At 39.6% G+C, this 18,775-nt stretch overlaps 2 protein-coding genes across 3 annotated transcripts in view; one reads left to right on the top strand and one right to left on the bottom strand.

Moving 5' to 3' along the window:
* Window positions 1-299: 299 nt before the first annotated feature.
* Window positions 300-14,785, bottom strand: elp1 (elongator acetyltransferase complex subunit 1). 2 transcript variants are annotated; one of them, XM_073487508.1, is made up of 36 exons: window positions 14,643-14,700; window positions 13,604-13,816; window positions 13,256-13,408; window positions 13,083-13,164; window positions 12,552-12,632; window positions 12,336-12,421; window positions 12,053-12,243; window positions 11,837-11,960; window positions 11,627-11,720; window positions 11,022-11,252; window positions 10,771-10,941; window positions 10,075-10,153; window positions 9,753-9,908; window positions 9,535-9,641; window positions 8,062-8,165; window positions 7,913-7,966; window positions 7,723-7,828; window positions 7,071-7,186; window positions 6,818-6,891; window positions 6,566-6,644; window positions 6,186-6,265; window positions 5,943-6,080; window positions 5,382-5,467; window positions 5,142-5,290; window positions 4,414-4,537; window positions 4,012-4,109; window positions 3,523-3,724; window positions 3,343-3,404; window positions 3,123-3,185; window positions 2,806-2,866; window positions 2,566-2,679; window positions 2,011-2,110; window positions 1,792-1,919; window positions 1,488-1,639; window positions 1,121-1,205; window positions 300-452 (listed from the first exon to the last, which is right to left on the bottom strand). In XM_073487508.1, exons 2-36 carry the CDS (start codon window positions 13,751-13,753, stop codon window positions 385-387), a joined length of 3,948 nt encoding a protein of 1,315 aa, XP_073343609.1. In that variant the 5' UTR covers window positions 13,754-13,816; window positions 14,643-14,700; the 3' UTR covers window positions 300-384. The 2 variants fall into 2 exon arrangements, with proteins under 2 accessions (XP_073343609.1, XP_073343608.1); XM_073487507.1 differs by lacking the exon at window positions 14,643-14,700 and adding an exon at window positions 14,703-14,785 and having other exon boundaries at window positions 302-452.
* A 1,981-nt stretch (window positions 14,786-16,766) lies between these two features.
* Window positions 16,767-18,775, top strand: part of arhgef37 (Rho guanine nucleotide exchange factor (GEF) 37) — a 34,763-nt gene continuing 32,754 nt past the window's right edge. Inside the window, exon 1 of the mRNA XM_073487664.1 lies at window positions 16,767-16,870. The gene's annotated coding sequence lies outside the window, so the exon portion shown is untranslated. The remainder of the gene's footprint in view (window positions 16,871-18,775) is intronic.

The following is an 18,775-nucleotide window of genomic DNA, read 5'->3' as shown; positions in this document are numbered from 1 at the left end:
TGCTTTTTTTATGGACACATTTATGGTTGATGGTAAAAGTCAGTGTAGATGTCTTTTCCATGTTTCCTTCAATGTTTCAGGTAGAATTATTTTGTTGTCAGCAAGTTCAATTTCCACAACACAATAAAAGAAACTATTGACAACAATGTCTTCACTTGTAAAGCCAAGTTGAATGAGAATCACGTTGACTGGAGCAAAACACGTGTTCTGAATCATTTCCTCACAGGTTGGGTATCTTGACTAGTTGATGGTGAATATGTCGTTGAGTGTCTGAACTCCAGAGAATGAACACTTTTGGTAAAAGGAGACATTAACGATCTTTATTTGATACATAATTACCATTTGACTTTACAGTTAAAAAAAAAAAAATACATCAAAACTTATTTATGTAAGAACAGTGAGCTTCCACTTGACACCGTTTCTCATCTTTGGTGGCGTCGGGACCTCAGCAGCTACGAAGAAAAAATGAGAAACGGAGAAATTATGTTACATCATCTGTAGTGTCTGAAAATGATTTTACATAGATTCTTACTGTCTTCACACTACAGAAGCCCTCAGTGAAGAATGTTTTTTCTGGTGATCTGTTTAATAAGTCTGATCTAAATTCTTTTCTCTCCTGTATTTATGACTTCAGAACTGGTGGGAAAAGCAGGTTTTGCAAGGATAATCTTTCGAAGTTTCTTCTTTCTTTATTTTTTTTAATCTGTGAAAATGTCACAAAAAACATTTCAGGTGAATTATCTTTTGTGTGAAACAATGTGGGAAAACACATTTTCAGTAAGAAAACAAAAAGTCATGTGTAACAGAGTGAAAAAAAAAAAATTCCACACTTCCCACTTGACAAATGAAAAAAAAAATTCTCTTAAATTTTTTTTCCGCTCGGTGCTCAAAATGAGCTTTACAAAAGAAAAAAAATTCTCCTGCCAACATTTTGTTTTTCATTCAGTTTCACACATGGAACAAAAACTTGTTTTCCACCATTTCTCAAGTCATTAACACAGAAGAGGAAAACAATTCAGACCAGACTTAGCAAATGAATCACCAGAAAAATAAAATTCTCGACTTGCCCTTCAGGGCTTCCGTATCACACGGAGAAGAACACTCATTTAACACGGCTCACCTTGTTGTGAAGCTGCAGGTCTCTGCTGCTGCTGCTGCTGGAAAGAAGCCATGATGCTGTTTGCAGTCGAGTTTGGCCCAGTGAGCTGAAAAGCAAGAAGGAGACCACAATTAAAGCAAAACATTTAAATGTATTTATTTTCCTTTGCATGTGCACGATCACATTCCTTCTTTTCGTTAAAAAAAAAAAAGGAGAATCTTTTAAATACATTTTTTTTTTTTAATTCTGATTTTTCATGTTTGTTGCTGCTTGTCCAAACAAATCTATCAATTTTAAACAAATCACAGCAACAGACCTAAAATTACATTGAAACAAGTGTGACAAAAGCATATTACTGAGTATACAAATATGATTGTTTTATATTTACCGGAGCTTGACTGTTCTGCAGCCCTTCAGGCCACACCTCAGGGACTGCTGCCTCCATCATCTGCAGAGCCTCCTCGTAGGTCAGCTGTATCTTCTCCGCCTGTTTATCAAACTGGAACAGCACCAGGGCCTTCAGCAGGCTGTGTACTTCCTCTGCAGGCGGGAAAGGGGGCAGACGAACCACTTGAGTATAGTTTTAGTTTTGTGAACCACATCTCCCATCATCCCTGGCTGCTTACTACTATTACTATTAGTGTTATTAAAAATATCATGTAAAGTAAATAAATGATTAAGAGTGTGTGTACCTCTCATCTTGTCCACAGTGATGATGATCTCACTCAGAGCATACATCAGCGCCCTGTCCTCCATCGGGCTTCCTTCCTTCAGACTCAGCTTCTTCCGCTCTGCTTTGCGACGGTTCTTTGATGATCTCCTGCAGGCAGTAGCAAAATTAAATCATTCATCACAGAGACTACAGAATCTGAACAACAAGTTTTAGGTGTGTGTGTGTGTGTGTGTCTTACGAGGAGACGCGGGAGTTACTCTGGGAGTATTTGGAGCCGGTCATCACACTGCTGGCTTCAGAGTAAAGCTCAGCATCAGGACAGTCTGGACCATCCTCATCTGATCAAGAAGACACATTTAGGTTTTAATCATGCTTTCAGCTGCAGACTAAAACATGAAATATCTTTTCTACATAATCCTTTTCTTAATTCCTTCCCTTTTAGCTTCCCTTTTGACCTGCACGCTATACTGTTGAGAAGGTACAAAGTAAGCCAGTTGGCTGTTTACAGAGGTTGCTCACATATGCTGTATAATAGCACTAGTGTGGTGGTAATAGGACTGGAGCACACATACGCTAAGACTGATCTGAGCGATTTTTCTGAATGCTTTGACCTTTCAAAAGAAATAATTAAAAAATCACTCTTTTAGACCTACAGGAGGTGAATATGTGACACTATAAAAAAAGCAAACCTGAAGAGACAGGTCACACAAAAGAAGAAGAAAAATATCAAATCAACTAATCAAACATGTTGGCTCAGATACTGTATGTCCTGTCAGCTCTGACTTATTCTCACCCAGCATGTCCAGTCTGGCCTTCTCTTTCTGCTCTCGGACCACAGCCAGTCGGGTCCGGTGCCGGCTGAATGTTGCTGCTTGAGCCTCCAGAAAGGCGGCCTGGGCGCTGACAGCTGACACAAGAAAACATGATACATCATAAAAAGACAACTCAACAAGAGTATCTATGACTTCTGTTTCCTTCTTTTATCTCTGGTCTGTACAGCAGAATAACAACAGTCCGTCTGATTTCTCCTTACCTTCCAACAGAGCAGGTTTGAGGTTGGTTTCAGTGATGTCCTGTCTGTTGTGCATATAAATCTGAAGCAGACACAGAAAGCAGATCATAGAAACAGACTGTGCTGTATTTTTAAGCACACTGAGTCTACGTCTGTCGTATGAAATGTGCTATATAAATAAACTTGACTTGTAAATTAAGTATTTTTACTTTATACCTGGATGCTTTTAAATGCGCTTTAAATGTTGTATTAATGTTTGTAACTTTTTACAGAATGGTAATGTCAAAAATAAATAAATAAAAGTTGAAACAAAGAAAATGGTAGTGTTCTTTACTCACCAATCGGAGCGCCTCCTCCCAGATGGCACCTGTGATCAGAGCTAAGATGGCCTCCTCACAGTCCTATTGGAAACAGAAAAATGCAGACTTTCAGCGTCAACAAGCAGCAACAAACAAGATGTGAACTGTTGCGAGCTTCATAGGATCATTTTTAATATTTTATGTTCTGCTTCATTAGAAGCCATTTTGTTGAGCAGCTTCTTTTTGTGGAGGATCTTACTTTGGCATACTGGTCCAACAGCAGAGCAGCTTCTGAGTACCGTCGCTGTTCAGTCAGCTTCTCTAGAAGAGAAACATACAAACTATTTTAGGATTTACATGCACTGACATTCTGTCTCACCAGTTGACCTGTCTGCCTGACTGTCAACCTCTGTTTTCATCAACAAGTTGTCACGGTTACCTGCCAGGTCTCTGGCGAGCAGCGCTAACTGGTCCGGTGGTAGAGGCATTTGCTGCGCCACACAGATAGCGTTTCTCCAACTGGAGCTGCCGGCGAACGCCTGCAGGGCGCTGGTTAACTCTCCACATCGCCATAGCAACAGGCCGGCCTGCTCCGCCTGTTGCTGCTCCACCAGGTGCTGGGCATAAGCACAGCTCAGAGCCTAAAGTTTACAGGTCAAAGCAGGAGTTCACTTGTTACTGTCGAGTTTTCCCTTAATATTTTCAAAACCTATTTGTTTTAAAGTATTTTAAATCCAGCATTGTTTACATCCATACGTAGGATAATGAAAAAAAGGACATTGGAAAACTGGAAGGAAATTTCCCATCATAACTTGATGGAGCCAAGGGGTATGGCTTTAAATAGAGTAGATATTTAGCACTCAAATAGTGTGACCACCAGCTGGAGTAACTTCTGAGTGAAGAATGTGAGCGGTGTGTGTGTTTGTACCTTGTAGTGAGGTCCGTCTGCTGTGTACAGTCGCAGAGCTTCACTGTACAGTTTCTGCTCCTTCACGAGTTGCAAAGCTTCAGGGAAATGTTCATCTCCTGAACACACAGTACAGCAGAGATTCAATCACAGTTATATTGTGCTCAGCTCCAAAACACAGCTGGCCTTTGCAAAAAATTAGCACATCATTTACAGCTTGCTAATCCACTTTTTTAGATGAACAGGTTTTACTTGACAGATCAAAGTACTTATCACTGATTGGTCATTGATAATGCACATTTCTGAGTGTAAGTGAAGATCTTCATTCAGTGTTTGCTTTCTTGTGATGATTGCCATCTCATTTTTTCATGTTAGCCAGGAATCTTTTATTTCATAAATCATGACAGAAACATTTGGACTGACCACACTTGCTGAGGTGCTGCAGGGCCTTCCTGTAGCGTTTCAGGTGTTTGTCGATGGTGTAGCGCTGGTAGTTTGGTTCCAGACTCTTCAGCATGTTTAGGAAAGGAAGGTACTCTTTAGGGTCCTGCAGGGATAGTGGACAAAAATTGGCTGATAAATACGGAGAAATACATCCACTAATCACAGCTTAGTTACATGAAATGCGTTTTGCTTTTTAGACTGTCTGAAACGATGAAAATTCATCAAAAAATTCTAGATATGAAAAAGGACACAATACAATACAATACAATTTTTGGGTATGTGTTATGTATTTATGTGTATATATATATCCCACACATATATACACATATGTATATGCAAATAAATGATGAGATGCACTTAGATAATCAGCTGTGATGGGAGTAAAGTTTAGAAAAAAAATTCTAATTAGATTTTGGAGCACCTTGCAGTGCATCTTAACATATTAATGTGTAAATCTGTGTGATATTTGGCAGCTTGATTGCCTTATTTAATTTTTACTCCACATGTGGTGTTTTTGTGCATAAATCTGCATGTTAATGAGGACAAAATGTTTCCTTGAAAACTTCTTGATGCTTTTAGACACAGGGGTCATGAATATCACAGGTGGTATGTGAATAGAAATGAGGGCTTACTTAATAACCTCATTTACATAACTGACTGTGTCTGATATAAAATATCAAGCGACACCATGAAGAGGTTTGCGGTACCTTCTGGGATTTCTCGGCCACCATGAGCACGAGATCAAAGTCGTATGTTCCCAGAGAGTGTTCATATAGGTCGTTCACATTGACGAGGAAGAGGAGGTACTTCAACGCCTCTTCGGCACTCACAGCACCAGGACTGTCAGGGGGGTTCACTGGACAAACACACAATCACATAATGACCAACTGAAAAATCATCTGCGACAGTGTGTTGCGAGAGAGAAGAAAGGTCCTCAGTGTGCTCACCTCGAAGCTCATGGACTTTCTGCAGAGCAATCTCCAACTCTGGAACCGTCTTCTTCACGTGAGCCGTCAGGATGGACAGAAAGAACCTGGGCAGTTGATAAAATCTAAGTTTTATACCCGGTTAATGCAATAATGTGGTCCAGTTACTCCAGAGTTGCTTTTAAAGTGGAACTCCGCCAACTTTTCATATTAGAGTGTGTTTACAGGTCGTGAGGAGTACTACTGCATGTGTGAAGAAAGTTGTAGAAAGCATTTTGTGGCTCCAGAAGAAGCTGCTTTAATCTGATAAATTGCTTTCAGTGATGTCACTCATTGATTAAGTGGCATTGTGGGCAATGGAAAACATAAATGAAACAGAATGTGATGATTTTCAAATCCTTTTTAACATGCAGTAAACTCAATTTACGCAGCGTCCCAACTTTTTTGGAATCAGGTTTGTAGAATTATTTTCCAAAAACTATTAGAGGGGTTGGATAAAATTAGCTGGACACCAAACCTTTGTTAGTGAGATAATTAACATTAAGCATGCAATGTTTAGAAGTTATTCTCAGTATCACTGACTTGTTTGGACCCATTGATTCCATGGTGCTCCGTAAAGCATCACAAACTACATCCACCTTCTTCTGCCCAGAAACAGGCTGGGTCTGGACCGGGCTGCCTTCAGGACGGGGGTACATGCTGCTGGTCGTATCCTCCTCCCTGGGTACCAAAGACAAAACAACTTACAGAATGTACAAGGAAAATAAAACAAGAGCTGTTTTTCCATTGCTGAAAATGTACTGCAACAGATCTTAAGAGTCTTACTTGAGCTCAGTGAGGAAGAGGTTGATGTGGTTGATGGAGCTCAGTTGTGTGATGAAGGTCTCTATGTTCTCCAGGAAAACCTGCAGGAAGAGATGGACATTGAAACAAGACCAGCCAGAGAGACACAAATCCAGTGCAATAATAAAGATTAAAACATGAAACCAAGCACTGTCTTTTCATATTCTACAACAACAACAACAACAACAGGTCAAGGGCAGAGACAAAAACAGTCAAAATACTGAAAGAATACTATGACACACTTTACTTTCCAATTTTCTTTCCTGTGACATTTTCATAAACCTGAGAGCAATGTATTCTTTTGTCACTCAAGCACATAAATTACTTGCATCACATAAGAACACGTTAAACCCTGTAAGTACCTTTGGGTTGTGGTCGTAAATTAAGTTCATGTTGATCCTCAGCTTCTTCATACACTCAAAGGCATCTCTGAACCTCAAACTGAAAAAACAAACAAAAAGCAAGACTGAGTTTAAAACCCAGATAAATGAAAGTGCAATTCTAACACTTTTTCTCACTCTTTATTTCTATCCGACTTCAATCCTGACATAACACAATGTCAAAAAGATAACAGATCAGTGTAGGTACATATGATGGAAGAATATCAAACTCACCTGTCTAACCACTTTCTGAGCTGAGCCAACAACAGTGCTCGATGATGCACAGTCTCCAGGTTACCACGAGGCATCTGGATGAAAAAAACAAAATATATCAGATAAACACACACCGCCAAATTGATTTTAGACAATGTTTAGACATTTTTAATTTACTTTTACAAGAAAATACACAGTTATAGATGTTCAATTTGCAGTGCTGATGTGATGTTTACTGTGTGTGTCTGTGTGTGTGTGTGTGAGAGAAACTGACCTGTAGAATCACTCTGGTGTCTTGTGGGACCACAGTGACAATCCTGGATCCTCTCTCCACCCGCCGCAGTGTCTCATCATTCTGACCTCCATCTGAGGCCAAAGCTGCCTGCAGCCCTGTGGGGTCAAAGGTCGTTCAACTCAACTGTACCATGAAATATACCAGCAGTAACACCTGAAGGAGCAAGCAGTCAGAGGCCAGCTAACAATGCAGCTCATGTTAGCATCTAATGTGCTACTTCCAAAAACACTGTACTTCACTGCTTCAGATCAAAGTTGTTGAAAGCAATAACTGAAGCATAACCATATTTATTTACATGGGTGCGAAAGTGTGAAAAAGCCAAGTTTGAAACAATAACTTCACTTACTTTTCTTCACCACTGTTGGTTTGACAGTAAACACAATCATTGGAATCATTATTTGTCACTACTTGTCTTTATAATTTAATTACTGCCAATCAGAATTCATCACGTTTACTAAATTATAAATATCCAACTGTCTTCAGTCTGAGCTAACTGACAACCACTTTGAATCTCACTGTAGAAGCTCATCATAAATTAAGCATTTTAGTCTGAATATTAGACCATGTATGGAAATGTTTTTTGACCAGAAAAGATACACACTGCAGATTTTTCTGTGTGTCTCCATCCTACCTTTGACACTGAGCGTGCTCAGTTGGAGGCAGCGACAGGTGTGGGAGTGTGTGGTGATGAGGAGGAAGTCATTGCAAACCACAAAGGAGGAAATATTGGAGGCCAGCTGAGAAAGAAACACATATAAATTAGCCTTGTCTCGTGATGAACATATTGATTAAGCTGGTAAAAATAAAAGGAGAGAGCATACCTCTGTGTCTCCGGCGTACAGGTGGGATCTGTCTGTGAGGCCGAGTACACATTCCTGAAGACGTGAAAGCAAAGAGAAACATTTAGGCCTAAACAAACGATCTCACTTGTAGTTAGTTATGTAATTGTATGAAGTATATGTGTTTCAACCTCCCCACTGATGCTGCACAGGGCCGTCTGAACGCAGGAGACAGGGAAGTTGATGCTACATCCACTGGAGTCACGCCAATCCTCCACTGACAGCTCAGGACAGTCTACACAGTAATAAAACAAGTGTTTTATTTTCCTGCAAACAAATGTATTTTATAAACTTCTACGATGATCTCCTCTGTATGGAGGCACTGAGGAGGAAATGAGGAAATTATAGTCTGGTCAAAATAGTTTTCTCTCCTGTGTTTATAACCTGAGAACTGGTGAGGGAAAAAACAGTTTTTACCAGGATAATCTTTTAAAATTCCTTAATTTTTTTTCCCATGTGTGAAACTGAGTGGGGAAAAAAAGAAAATCAGGGGGGAAAAAAATTAATTAATGTGAAAAAAATGAGTGAATTTTAAAAAAAATTCATGAGACATTTTCGTCAGACTTTTTATTTATTTTATTTTATTTATTTCATGTGTGTAACTGAGTGAAAAAAAAAGTTTTTGCAGGAGAAAAACTTTTCTTTGTAAGGTTTATTTTTGTAAGTGTTTTTGTAATACTCATTTTGACCACAAAAGGGTGAAGTGCACCACTCCCTCATGCTCTAAATAGGACTAACATCAGTCATGTTTTCTTCCAGTTTTGTAACTTTACTGTCATGTCTTTCTTTTGGTGAGGAAGTGTTATATTAAGCAGTAATCTGCTGTGCAAGTCAGATCAATCCGCAACATTTAATGCCCTCACTCTAATATATGAGCCTCGTCATGTTACATCATAGTTTATGGTTATCATGGTTACTGTCAGGTGCAGCAGTTAGAGTACAGTAGTCTGTGTTTTCCGATGTTTAATGTTCAAAGTTCCGTTATAACAACATCAGTAGTAGTTACTACAGGGCAGCTGCATTGCAGGAAACCTGGCTTCATCCTTTCAGTTATTATACACTTGATCTGAGGAAAGTTTGTGTCCCTGCATCTTTCATTCAAACTTTCCTCTTTTTTCTCGGTTTCACACATGAAAAAGAAAAAAAATTCTATTCAAAAATGTTTTTTATCCCAAATTGTTTTTGTTTTTTTACTTGGTTTCACCCATTAAAAGAAATTTCACTGTATCAACAGAAAAATATCAGAAAAAATGAACCAAAAGACTCCGAAGACATACCTCTCACATAACAAGAAAGCACAAACAGAGCTTTTTGCCTTTGCTGCAAAAATGACATTTGAGAGTTCAGTTTATTTAAGAACTGTGCATACCCTGTGAAGGAGCATGACTCTACCAGGCAAACATTATTATGCTGTTAATGGTAATCAGCTGGAAAATTACCTCCTATTTGGGAGGTTGTAAGTTAACAGCCTCTGGAAAATCTCCATGCTGTGCAGTGTGCTTTTGAATTATCAAATAGTGCATCTAGAATTAGTACATTTCCAACAAAACATCACTTAGCAAAACATTTGTTTCAGTAGCGGAAGAAGAGTGTTGGTGACTGACCCCAGAGCAGCTTCCTGATCTGTCCATCCTCCAGCTGTAGAGCCACAGTGCCGGACTGGAAGCAGTGAACCATACTGACCACAACACCGTCCACTTCGATCTCAGACCTGAAACATAAAAACTCTGAACTGAGTCCTGACTTAAAACATGGCCATGAAATAATTCAATTTAATGGATTCAATGAATGGATTCAAAACTGCTACTGCTGCTCTGCTGACCTGACAGCGAGTGTGTCATCAGCATCTTGGGCAGGGTGGAGCATCAGCAGGGTGGAGGAAGTTGGCAGCAGAGCAGAGCTCACACCCACAAACAGCTCGTCCTCCAACCACAGCAGCTGCCGCAGGGCCAGAGGCTGTTCCTGGTCAACCTTCACTCTGCAGGGAGATGGCAGGAAAATCAGAGGAAGCGGAGAAACAAATAACTGAGAGAACACTGGAGAAACATGAGTAAACCATGAAAAAAACAATGAGCATTTATCAGACTGCTAGCATCTTTAGCCTTCAAGCTGGATACCAGCAGCACTACATATTGCTGTGTTACCTAAAAGTTTTGTGGAGGACCAGGGGACGAGACACCGTCCGGAATCCATTTTCTATTTTGTCAGCCTTTTCTCCTGTATCTGGACAGAGTGGTCGGTGAAGTAAATAGAGCAAATTGATCAGAATAATAAACATCAGTGTTAACGTCAATTTAAAACATGAAGTAAAAATTCTGAATGTGAAAAGCAGCCCAGACTTCATGTTCATAGATTCCTTGTGTATTAAGCTTGTTCCTTTTAGTTAGTCTGGATTTTGCACTCATATTCTCAATTCTTAAGTTTAGAGTTTAGGGCTGTAACTAACGATTATTGTCACTGTCGACTAATCTGTTGATTATTTTCTTGATCATTAGTTTGTTCTTTGATCAATAGAATGTCAGAAAATGCCCAAGATGCTGTCCTCAAATGTCTTTTTTTTAATCCACAACCCAAAGATATTCAGTTTACTGCCACAGAGGAGGTAAGAGACCAGAAAATATTCACATCGAAGAAGCTGGAATCAGAGAATTTTGATCTTTTTCTTCTTCTAAAAAATTATGCATTTGATCAATTATCAAAACACTTCCGACTATGAATTACTCAAGTAGTCGTTACTGCTCTACTCAACTTGTGACATGAGATGAAGGATTCAACAGATTTCATTTTGCTCATATTAATTCTGAGGATTGCCATCTTTATGGAAACAATGTATAACCCACCTGGGCTGTAGACTGAGATCTGTCCATCAGAAGTCAATGCTGCCAGCTGATTGGTCCTCTGAGGTTGGCAGAGGAAGGTCACCTGGTTGACTGGCGATGACAGCTGCAGCTCAAATGCACACATGGGTGGAGGAACCACACACTGCCTGAAGGATGTCACCAGGATTTTATCTGAGGGGGTTAAAATGAATATTAACATCCCGTTGGAATCAGCATACAGTTTCATGTCCTCTCGTCTCATCGGCTCTCACCTCCATCAATCACAGCCACGCTGGCGTTGTCGGTGGCGTCCAGCCCGGGGCTCCTCTCAGTAGTCCAGCCCCAGTCATAGGTGATGCTGGTCCAGCCGTGGGTCACCACGTGGAGTTTTAATGGGCGCTCAGGGTCCCAGTAGACACAGACCGGAGCCTTCTGAGAATCTCTGCCAAAGTCCAGACTCTGCTTCAGATACCAGTGATAGTTCCCCATCGTCCACAGCTGGACTAGAAGGAGCATGGACAAATGTGAGGCGGATTCATGTACTTGTTCATTTATTTTAAAAACACACATTTAATTTCCTGCTTTTTACCTTTTTCTTCCTTCTCTCACTGTGTTGGAATAGGGTTTTAGGGCTGAATGCTCTAACATGCAGGGTCCTCTTCAACTATTAATTAGACTTTGCTTTTTAACTTTAAAATGAACTGTAAACTTAAGAATAAACTCCAAAGTCAAATTACTGCACTTCATGTAAACAATAGAGGAGAATCAATGAATTGGCACAGATTTATCAAATTCTGTTTGATTTGAAAAAATGTTATGTGTGACTGGATTAACTTCCTTGGCCTGAGGGACAGGCTACAACTTTGGCTGAACTTACTGTAAGTGTTGACTTGTTTGTCTTCTCCAGCGGTCATGTCCTCCAACCAAACAGCTAACACAGTGGAGTCACTGTTCCACAGCAGATCCTTCACCTGAAACACAAACACATCAATCAAAGTGTTTCTAAAAATAAAAAGCACTAACTGAAGTTTATTATTCCATATTTATAAAATGGTACGAGTGTCAGGTTAAACTGAACATACAGTACCCTGGCCTGATCTTTGCTGAATGGGAGAGTGAAGTCGCCGTGCAGTAGTCCGTTCTTCTCCATGAAAACCACACTATGTTTGTTGGGATGACGCTGAGTGCTCGCTATCAGGCTGCCTGAGGGTCTGAAACACCAGGAAAACATTTAGCATAAGCTCACACGTCCAGTATTCTTTGTATTAATTTGTAAGGCAAATCCCTCTGGTGGCTCTCTTACTTCCAGCAGAGCGCCTGCTCCAGGCCATTGATAGTCTCACTGGTGGCCTGCAGGACACCCTCTCTGTTCCAGACTCGGACCTTCCTAGCTCCGGTTTGAGGACAGACGGCACTGACAGCAAACAGCTGACCATCACCTCGCCACGTCACCCGAGGCCTGCGGTCGTCCCAGGCTGCAGCTGGCTGCACCTCCTGAGGGTGCATATTTTTCATTAATTTTGAACCATTTCTGTTATATTTTTGTTTGTTTCCAAGCTATGATGTTTTTGTAGTTGAACGCTGACCTGGATCCTCCTCTGTGCTGCCTGTTTACCCTCTGAGCCATGGAACTGAGTCTCCTTCTTTCCCCAACCAACTGTGATGAACTTCCCTGAAAAAAAACAAACACCAAAAAACGTAGTTGATGAAAATGGTTAAATAAACATTATCATCATTCAGCCATAATTAATATATTTCTACATTCCATGAATCATCTCATGACCCTCTGGGAGCCACCGTACCTTCACCAAAGTCATCCTGGTGGATTCCAACCTCAGTGATCGGCTCAAAGTCTTTGGTCATCATGATGATCGTTTCTTGACCTGTGAGCACAAATTATTATTAATTTATTCCTTTGTAACACTCCATACTGTTTAACTAAGAATAAACTAATCAAGCAAGTATCTGTAATTAAGGTTATACATGTATATCTAGAACATACTCATCTTATAAGTAAACAGAAAATCTTGTTCATCTTTAACAATTTCCAAACAAAGAAATGGTGCCACCTCCGAATTTCTAGAACCACCACTAACTACCTCTACTTAATAAACTACCTCATACGAGGACAAGTAATGGTTCATATTTTTGGCGCTTTGTTTTGTGTGCAGGTATGCAGAGATTATCTGACAATAAAACTAAGACACTGACAACTCCACTGGGGGCTCTCTTTTTGTCTGACAATTCAAAACATTAAACTTGAGATGGAACAGTGACGTAACATTTGTTTTATATATAAATAACACGTTTTGACATTTGTATAACATACTGACCAGTAGTGAGAACGACAAGCTCTTCATCAGGACTCCAACTCATCGAGGTCAGACCGCTGTCCACACTGCCAACACACTCCAACTGCGGAACATAATTTGACATATTTTGTAAGGACCCTCATTGGCAATGCCCTCAACTTACTAACTCTTCTAATCTTTTCTGTGTTGCTAACCTGGCAGGTGTTGAGGTTGAAGAGGACAACATCGCCACCAGCTGTGGCCAAACACGCCGACTCGAGTTCCGCCAGGTCCTGCAGTCCAACCACTGTACCGCTGCCATCCTCTGGGAGGAAACTCTCGGCTGTCAACGAGGCCTCACTCACCACCTGCAGAAGAGAATGGAGGAAAGTTGATGATGAGTGAAACAACTGTCAGTTCCACATGTGGTTTATAATCAAGATTCATAATAGAAAGCATAGACCTTTCCTTTATTACTTGTTTGAAATACAAATTTGGATTCTAAACATATTGCTATCCTCAACGAAAAACAAAGAGACAAGTACAGTACGTCATCAGCTCACCTGGCCAGTTCGTGGGTCATACTCTGTGATGGAGTAGTGAGAAGCGACCAGCAGCGAGCCGGTGTCAGCCCGCACAGCCAGACACTGTGGTGAGCCTGGACCCTGCAGCTCCGAGCTCCGCAGGCTCTTCAGCAGCTTCAAATTCCGCATTTTACCTCAAGACCGGCTGAAAATAGACCGAGCCCAGGTCTGGATGCAAAGGCTGCAAAACACCTGAAACAGCAAAATTTAAGAAAAAGCTCAGAACCGAAATCACTGTTATATACCTGGGTAATATATCAGTACAATATTAATACTGTGATAAAAACAGCCATTTTTGTGGGGATTTAGCTGTGGTATTGTATTGAAATCTATTTAATATTGTCTTTAATGGACTTTCACTATTGCAGTTGGTTTAAATGACAATCTGACTGTCTTCTACACAGATCATCTATAAAAGGCTGCTTTTAACTTTTTCCTGTGGACCAATTCTGGAGGATTTGGGTCTGAAAGTTTCGCCTGTATTTGGCTGCTGCTGCTGCTGTTGCTGCTGCTTCAGTTTCAACTAAAGAGACATTTGTTGACCTCTCCTGCTCTTGCAAAACACTGCATGTTGTCTTTCTTGTCCCATTATCCGAAGCCCTGTCGTAATCTTATCCATTTTAAACCGCAAATTGGATGGCAACACTCGTATTAAACTGGCTAACAGCTTAAAAACAGATCCTCTATCATATTTCGAGGCAACGCAGCACTGTCAATTTAGTATTTTCTGTATATCTTGTTAGCTAGTTTCTAAAGCCATGTCTCCGTGTTCTTTACAAGGGATAACTACATCAATCTGGCGAACGTGAGATAGAGTATATGAACCAACAATAATAGTGTAGCTTTAAAAGTATTTCTACAGTGTAAATAACTAGCCTGTTAGCAGTTTAAGAGACCAAACTGGCAGTTGTAGAAAGAAAAACTAAGTTAGCTTCAGCTTGTCCGAAAATGGAACTGGCTAGCTTACTTTTAAACAAGAACGAGCGACATTCTATTCAGCGGCAGTAATTATATTTACCAAAGGGAAAAAGTCAGCTTTAAAAGTTAATTCATGTCTCAAGAGAACTGTAAAACCTACCGAGAAGAAACAGCTTGAAATAACGCTTTTAAATGCCCGGCATCAACAACACAACATCACGCATGTGGTGCTGTCAGACTCGTAAACTTTCACCTCTGATGCAGATACGTGTGATTACAGCAGTGTCGCCCCCTTGCGTCCTGGAGTAAACTTACATCTATGGGAGTAAATAGACTATATACAAAAAATGATTAGTCACCTACCTTCTTTCTCTCTTTTATTTGTCTGTAAGGACCCGAAGTCTCTTTCGGAATTATAAAATGCTGAAGGAAAATGCCTACTTTTTCACACCTCGCTTAAAAAAAATGTGTATGTTGTTTGGTTGTATTCCTTTGGCACTATGTTTTTCTCTGTTCTTTTACATTTATATTTATATCTACATTTATGGCTGTTTTCAGTAAAGGTAAAAAAAAAAATCAGTAAATGTAAGCTGAGTGTAACTGAAGCACTTAGATATTCCTCAATATCACTTACCAACTAATTAAGTTGGTGCTATATAAACATTTGCGTCAAATACTAATAGGCTATTATTTTTACATGTCATAATATATATTTTTTACACCATGCTTGATCAAATTATGTATATATGAAATATGTACATTTTATAAATACTTGATCCAGATTCAGAATATCATAAAACTGCACCATTGTTTTTGTTCATACATTACATATATGCACAAATGGATGAGGGTAGGCTAATGTTTTCTCTAGTTTCCTGACATTGATCTATTCATTGTATATATTTATTTATATAAATCAATATAATAAATATCTTTCCTCTCATCTACATTCAGTTATTATTATCTTGCTGTTGTATTACTTACCACTTAAAGCTCTCCTTCACGTTTACTCATATTCTATAAAATTGCCACCTCCTTAATCTTTATTAAAGTGTTATAGTTAAATTGATAGGAAACGTATTGGTTGCTCGTCTTTTACTCTGAAGACAATACGGATGTCGCTGCTTTTATAAGACTTTTATTTTGTAGAAGGGCGACCGGACGTCGCGTTCGTTGGTTGTAGGTGTCGCGAGATTGACAGGCTGCTGACTTGACAACAGGTGAACGTGAGTTCAACGTCAGAAACACGGCGGACAGGACATCACAGAGGGGGTGAACATGCGGGGAGAGGACGGTCACAGAAAGGTAAACGTTTTATCTTATTTCTTTGTCTTTCTCTGTTGTTTTTAACCAAACGTGGCAGCAGACAGACCGCATTATTCCTCAACCTTAAACCAAACAAGGCTTTTATCCCGCCCTGCGGCAGTTTGCTAATGAGCTTCTGTCCCGCTGGTTTAAATCCTTCGACATGTCTTCTAAAGTGATAACGTTACACATGAAAACTGGAGTGAAGAAAATGGTTGAAAACATTGAAATCAATGTATCGTGTTGAGTGGTCCCCGCCCCCCTCTCCCCTCACTCATAATGTCATCAAAACAGGCAGGCTGGATGTTGTTTTGGTGTCACTTACTAACCCAAAATATAATGTGTTGCTATCTTCTTATGTCCAAATCAAAGCGGTCACTATTATGTCAGACTAATGTATTCTTTGGTGGACATGTTGAAGATATTGGGGAAGGACAGTTCATCTACAGTAAGGGTGCTTTAGGTTAAAAATGGCATTCCTATATGTCCACCTGTTGCACATGGAGCTAAGACTCTTATGGCAAACATATCTGCCATACTGTATTTAACATAGACTTCTTACGTATATATGAGTTGTTTCTGATGTTGCACTTATATATTATATTTATACTTTGAGAGATAAAGTCAACCATAAAGATGTATATTAAAATCTGTTTTAATGTAAAGTATATCATCTTTATTCTTAGTTATCTGTGAAATATGTGTATATAATATTTGTCATGTGAAGCTACTAAATCAATCTACATCCTTCCTTTCTTGTTGGATATAAACCATGTGGGACAGACAGGAAGGTCAGCTGTTAAACCTCATCAGAGATAGCTACCAGTTATTCCAGCCCAAACACAAACAGACCCAGAGATAGGCACAGATACGAAAAAAAATGATGTTTAGTCCGTCTGCATTTGTTTATTCAGGTTCTCCCGTGATAAGGAAGTCGAGGTTGCCATGATGTTTTTTTCTTCTTCCGCTGCTTTCGGTGTCCTGAGTGGAACTACGCTGAGGGACAAAATCTAAGGCCTATAGGTAATACTACAATCTATGATCAGTTTAACTTCAGTTCTGTGAAAGATATTTTTCCCTCTGTGTTTGTGGATCATTTGGAGTCATATAAGTTATAAAAACCTTTTATGACTCAGTTATTGTATATTTTGCATAGCTTACTTGCATATATGATCCATAGTGAGTTGTCAGTGGCGTATTTCTTTCTTTTTTTTCTTACTGGAACATGTTTCTTTTAAGATAGGATGCCTTTAAATACTTTAACTTCTTTAAAATAAGGATATCAGATCTTCCAGCATTTTCATTCACTGAAATTTCTTCACTCTTCACTGCCACTTCCTCCCCTGTATGATGCCAAGATATCAAAACTCCAGTTTTTTAAGAAAACTCGAGCAGCTTGTGAGTTAATGACGTTCAGTACAGTGTGAAAAATAAAGGAGTCAAATGACAACAGAAACTGACCCACTGTAGTTCAGAACTAAGAAAGCAAAGTGCAGGTGTGATTACACCTCTAATCTCACTGTCATCCTAGACTAATACTTCACTCATTGTGGTTAATGCTGCTGCAGCAGCTTGAGGATTTGTCAGGAAGGGTGTTTAACACTGACCAAACAGACAGGATGCAATCATCACAGCTTTTGTTTCCAGCTGTGTCATCTTTCCTCAACTGTTTGTCACTCAGCCAGAAACCGTAAGACCTTCAGTATGTGCTGTTAGCAGTCTTGGTGACTTCCAGCTCAGGAAACGACAATATTGCACTGATGCAGAATCAAAATGCTCTGGTATCTTGTAGCTGGTATAACATGTCTGGTCGAACATGACTGCCGAATAGTTTTCTTTTAGCACACAACCAAAGTCAAGTCCTGTGTTTATGTGAAGACACAAATTTACAGAAGCCAGAAACTGGACCAACCCCTCATTTACCGTAAACATGTTTCTATATTTAGCCTTTTTCCTCGCTCCTCACTCCACCCAGCTCTGAAAGTTCTTTCACTTGGCTCTTTATTACTGTCATGACCTCTCCACTCCTACCATGACATCATGCTAACTCATAAACTTTCCTGAACAGGAAGAACTCGACACCTCATGTGTTAAGTAAGGTTTGTATTAATGCACTGATTTATAGAAAGTCCTGAATCAAATCTGTGAGATGTTTTTTAAATTAATTTTTGCATTCTAAGACGGGACACCTGTAAATCCTACAGTTTGCAGGACATCTTTAAAACATGCTGACAAAGCTAATGAAATTTAGGTGAAAAGTTTTCAGTATTTTGGGGTGTTTTTGAAAATTTGAATGCAGGTCAGAATATAAAACATTAACAACAAACTATAGTACCAATAATACTATAACATAATATAATATTGTTCTTTTAGAGAATTGTGACCAAATACATACTGAGTGGAACCGTTTACTGTTGAAAACTTAACTCTGCTCTCTGCTTGATAAAAAACATAATGGTGGCAATGTTTCTAAATGACCTCAAACCTAATGTTCTCAATCACAAAAGTTGTAACAGCTTCAGAAACGTGCAGCCTTGGCAGAGAGAATGCTTTCCAGGAATCAAGCTTTTTTACCACAAAGGCAGATGTTGGCTCTGAGAAAGACATTTCCCCCATATGTCATGGAGAGAGTTAGAGAAATGCCTGAAGTTTGTTGTCACTTTGCAGAAACCTTATTCCCTGCAGCACACCTTTTAGTTTCAGATCGACAAAAGTCAGCTGATAAAAGAATCTAGTCCTGCAGCATTCCTTCCCAACATGCTGATCTGATGAACCAGATTAGCCGGTTGCTGCCTTCCTGCCTTCTTCATTCCAGACTCATTGAGTCTGACAGCAATGAATTCCTTCATTGTCTCCGGGTTCATGTTATTCTCATTCTCAGGGCTTATCAGCACATACTAAGATGGCTCTTTCAGCCTATGTGTTTGC

Source organism: Pagrus major, chromosome 18 (assembly GCF_040436345.1).
Source record: "Pagrus major chromosome 18, Pma_NU_1.0".
Classification (NCBI taxonomy): domain Eukaryota; kingdom Metazoa; phylum Chordata; class Actinopteri; order Spariformes; family Sparidae; genus Pagrus; species Pagrus major.
Note: the sequence above shows the minus strand (reverse complement) of the source record. Positions and strands in the feature narration are given on the sequence as shown.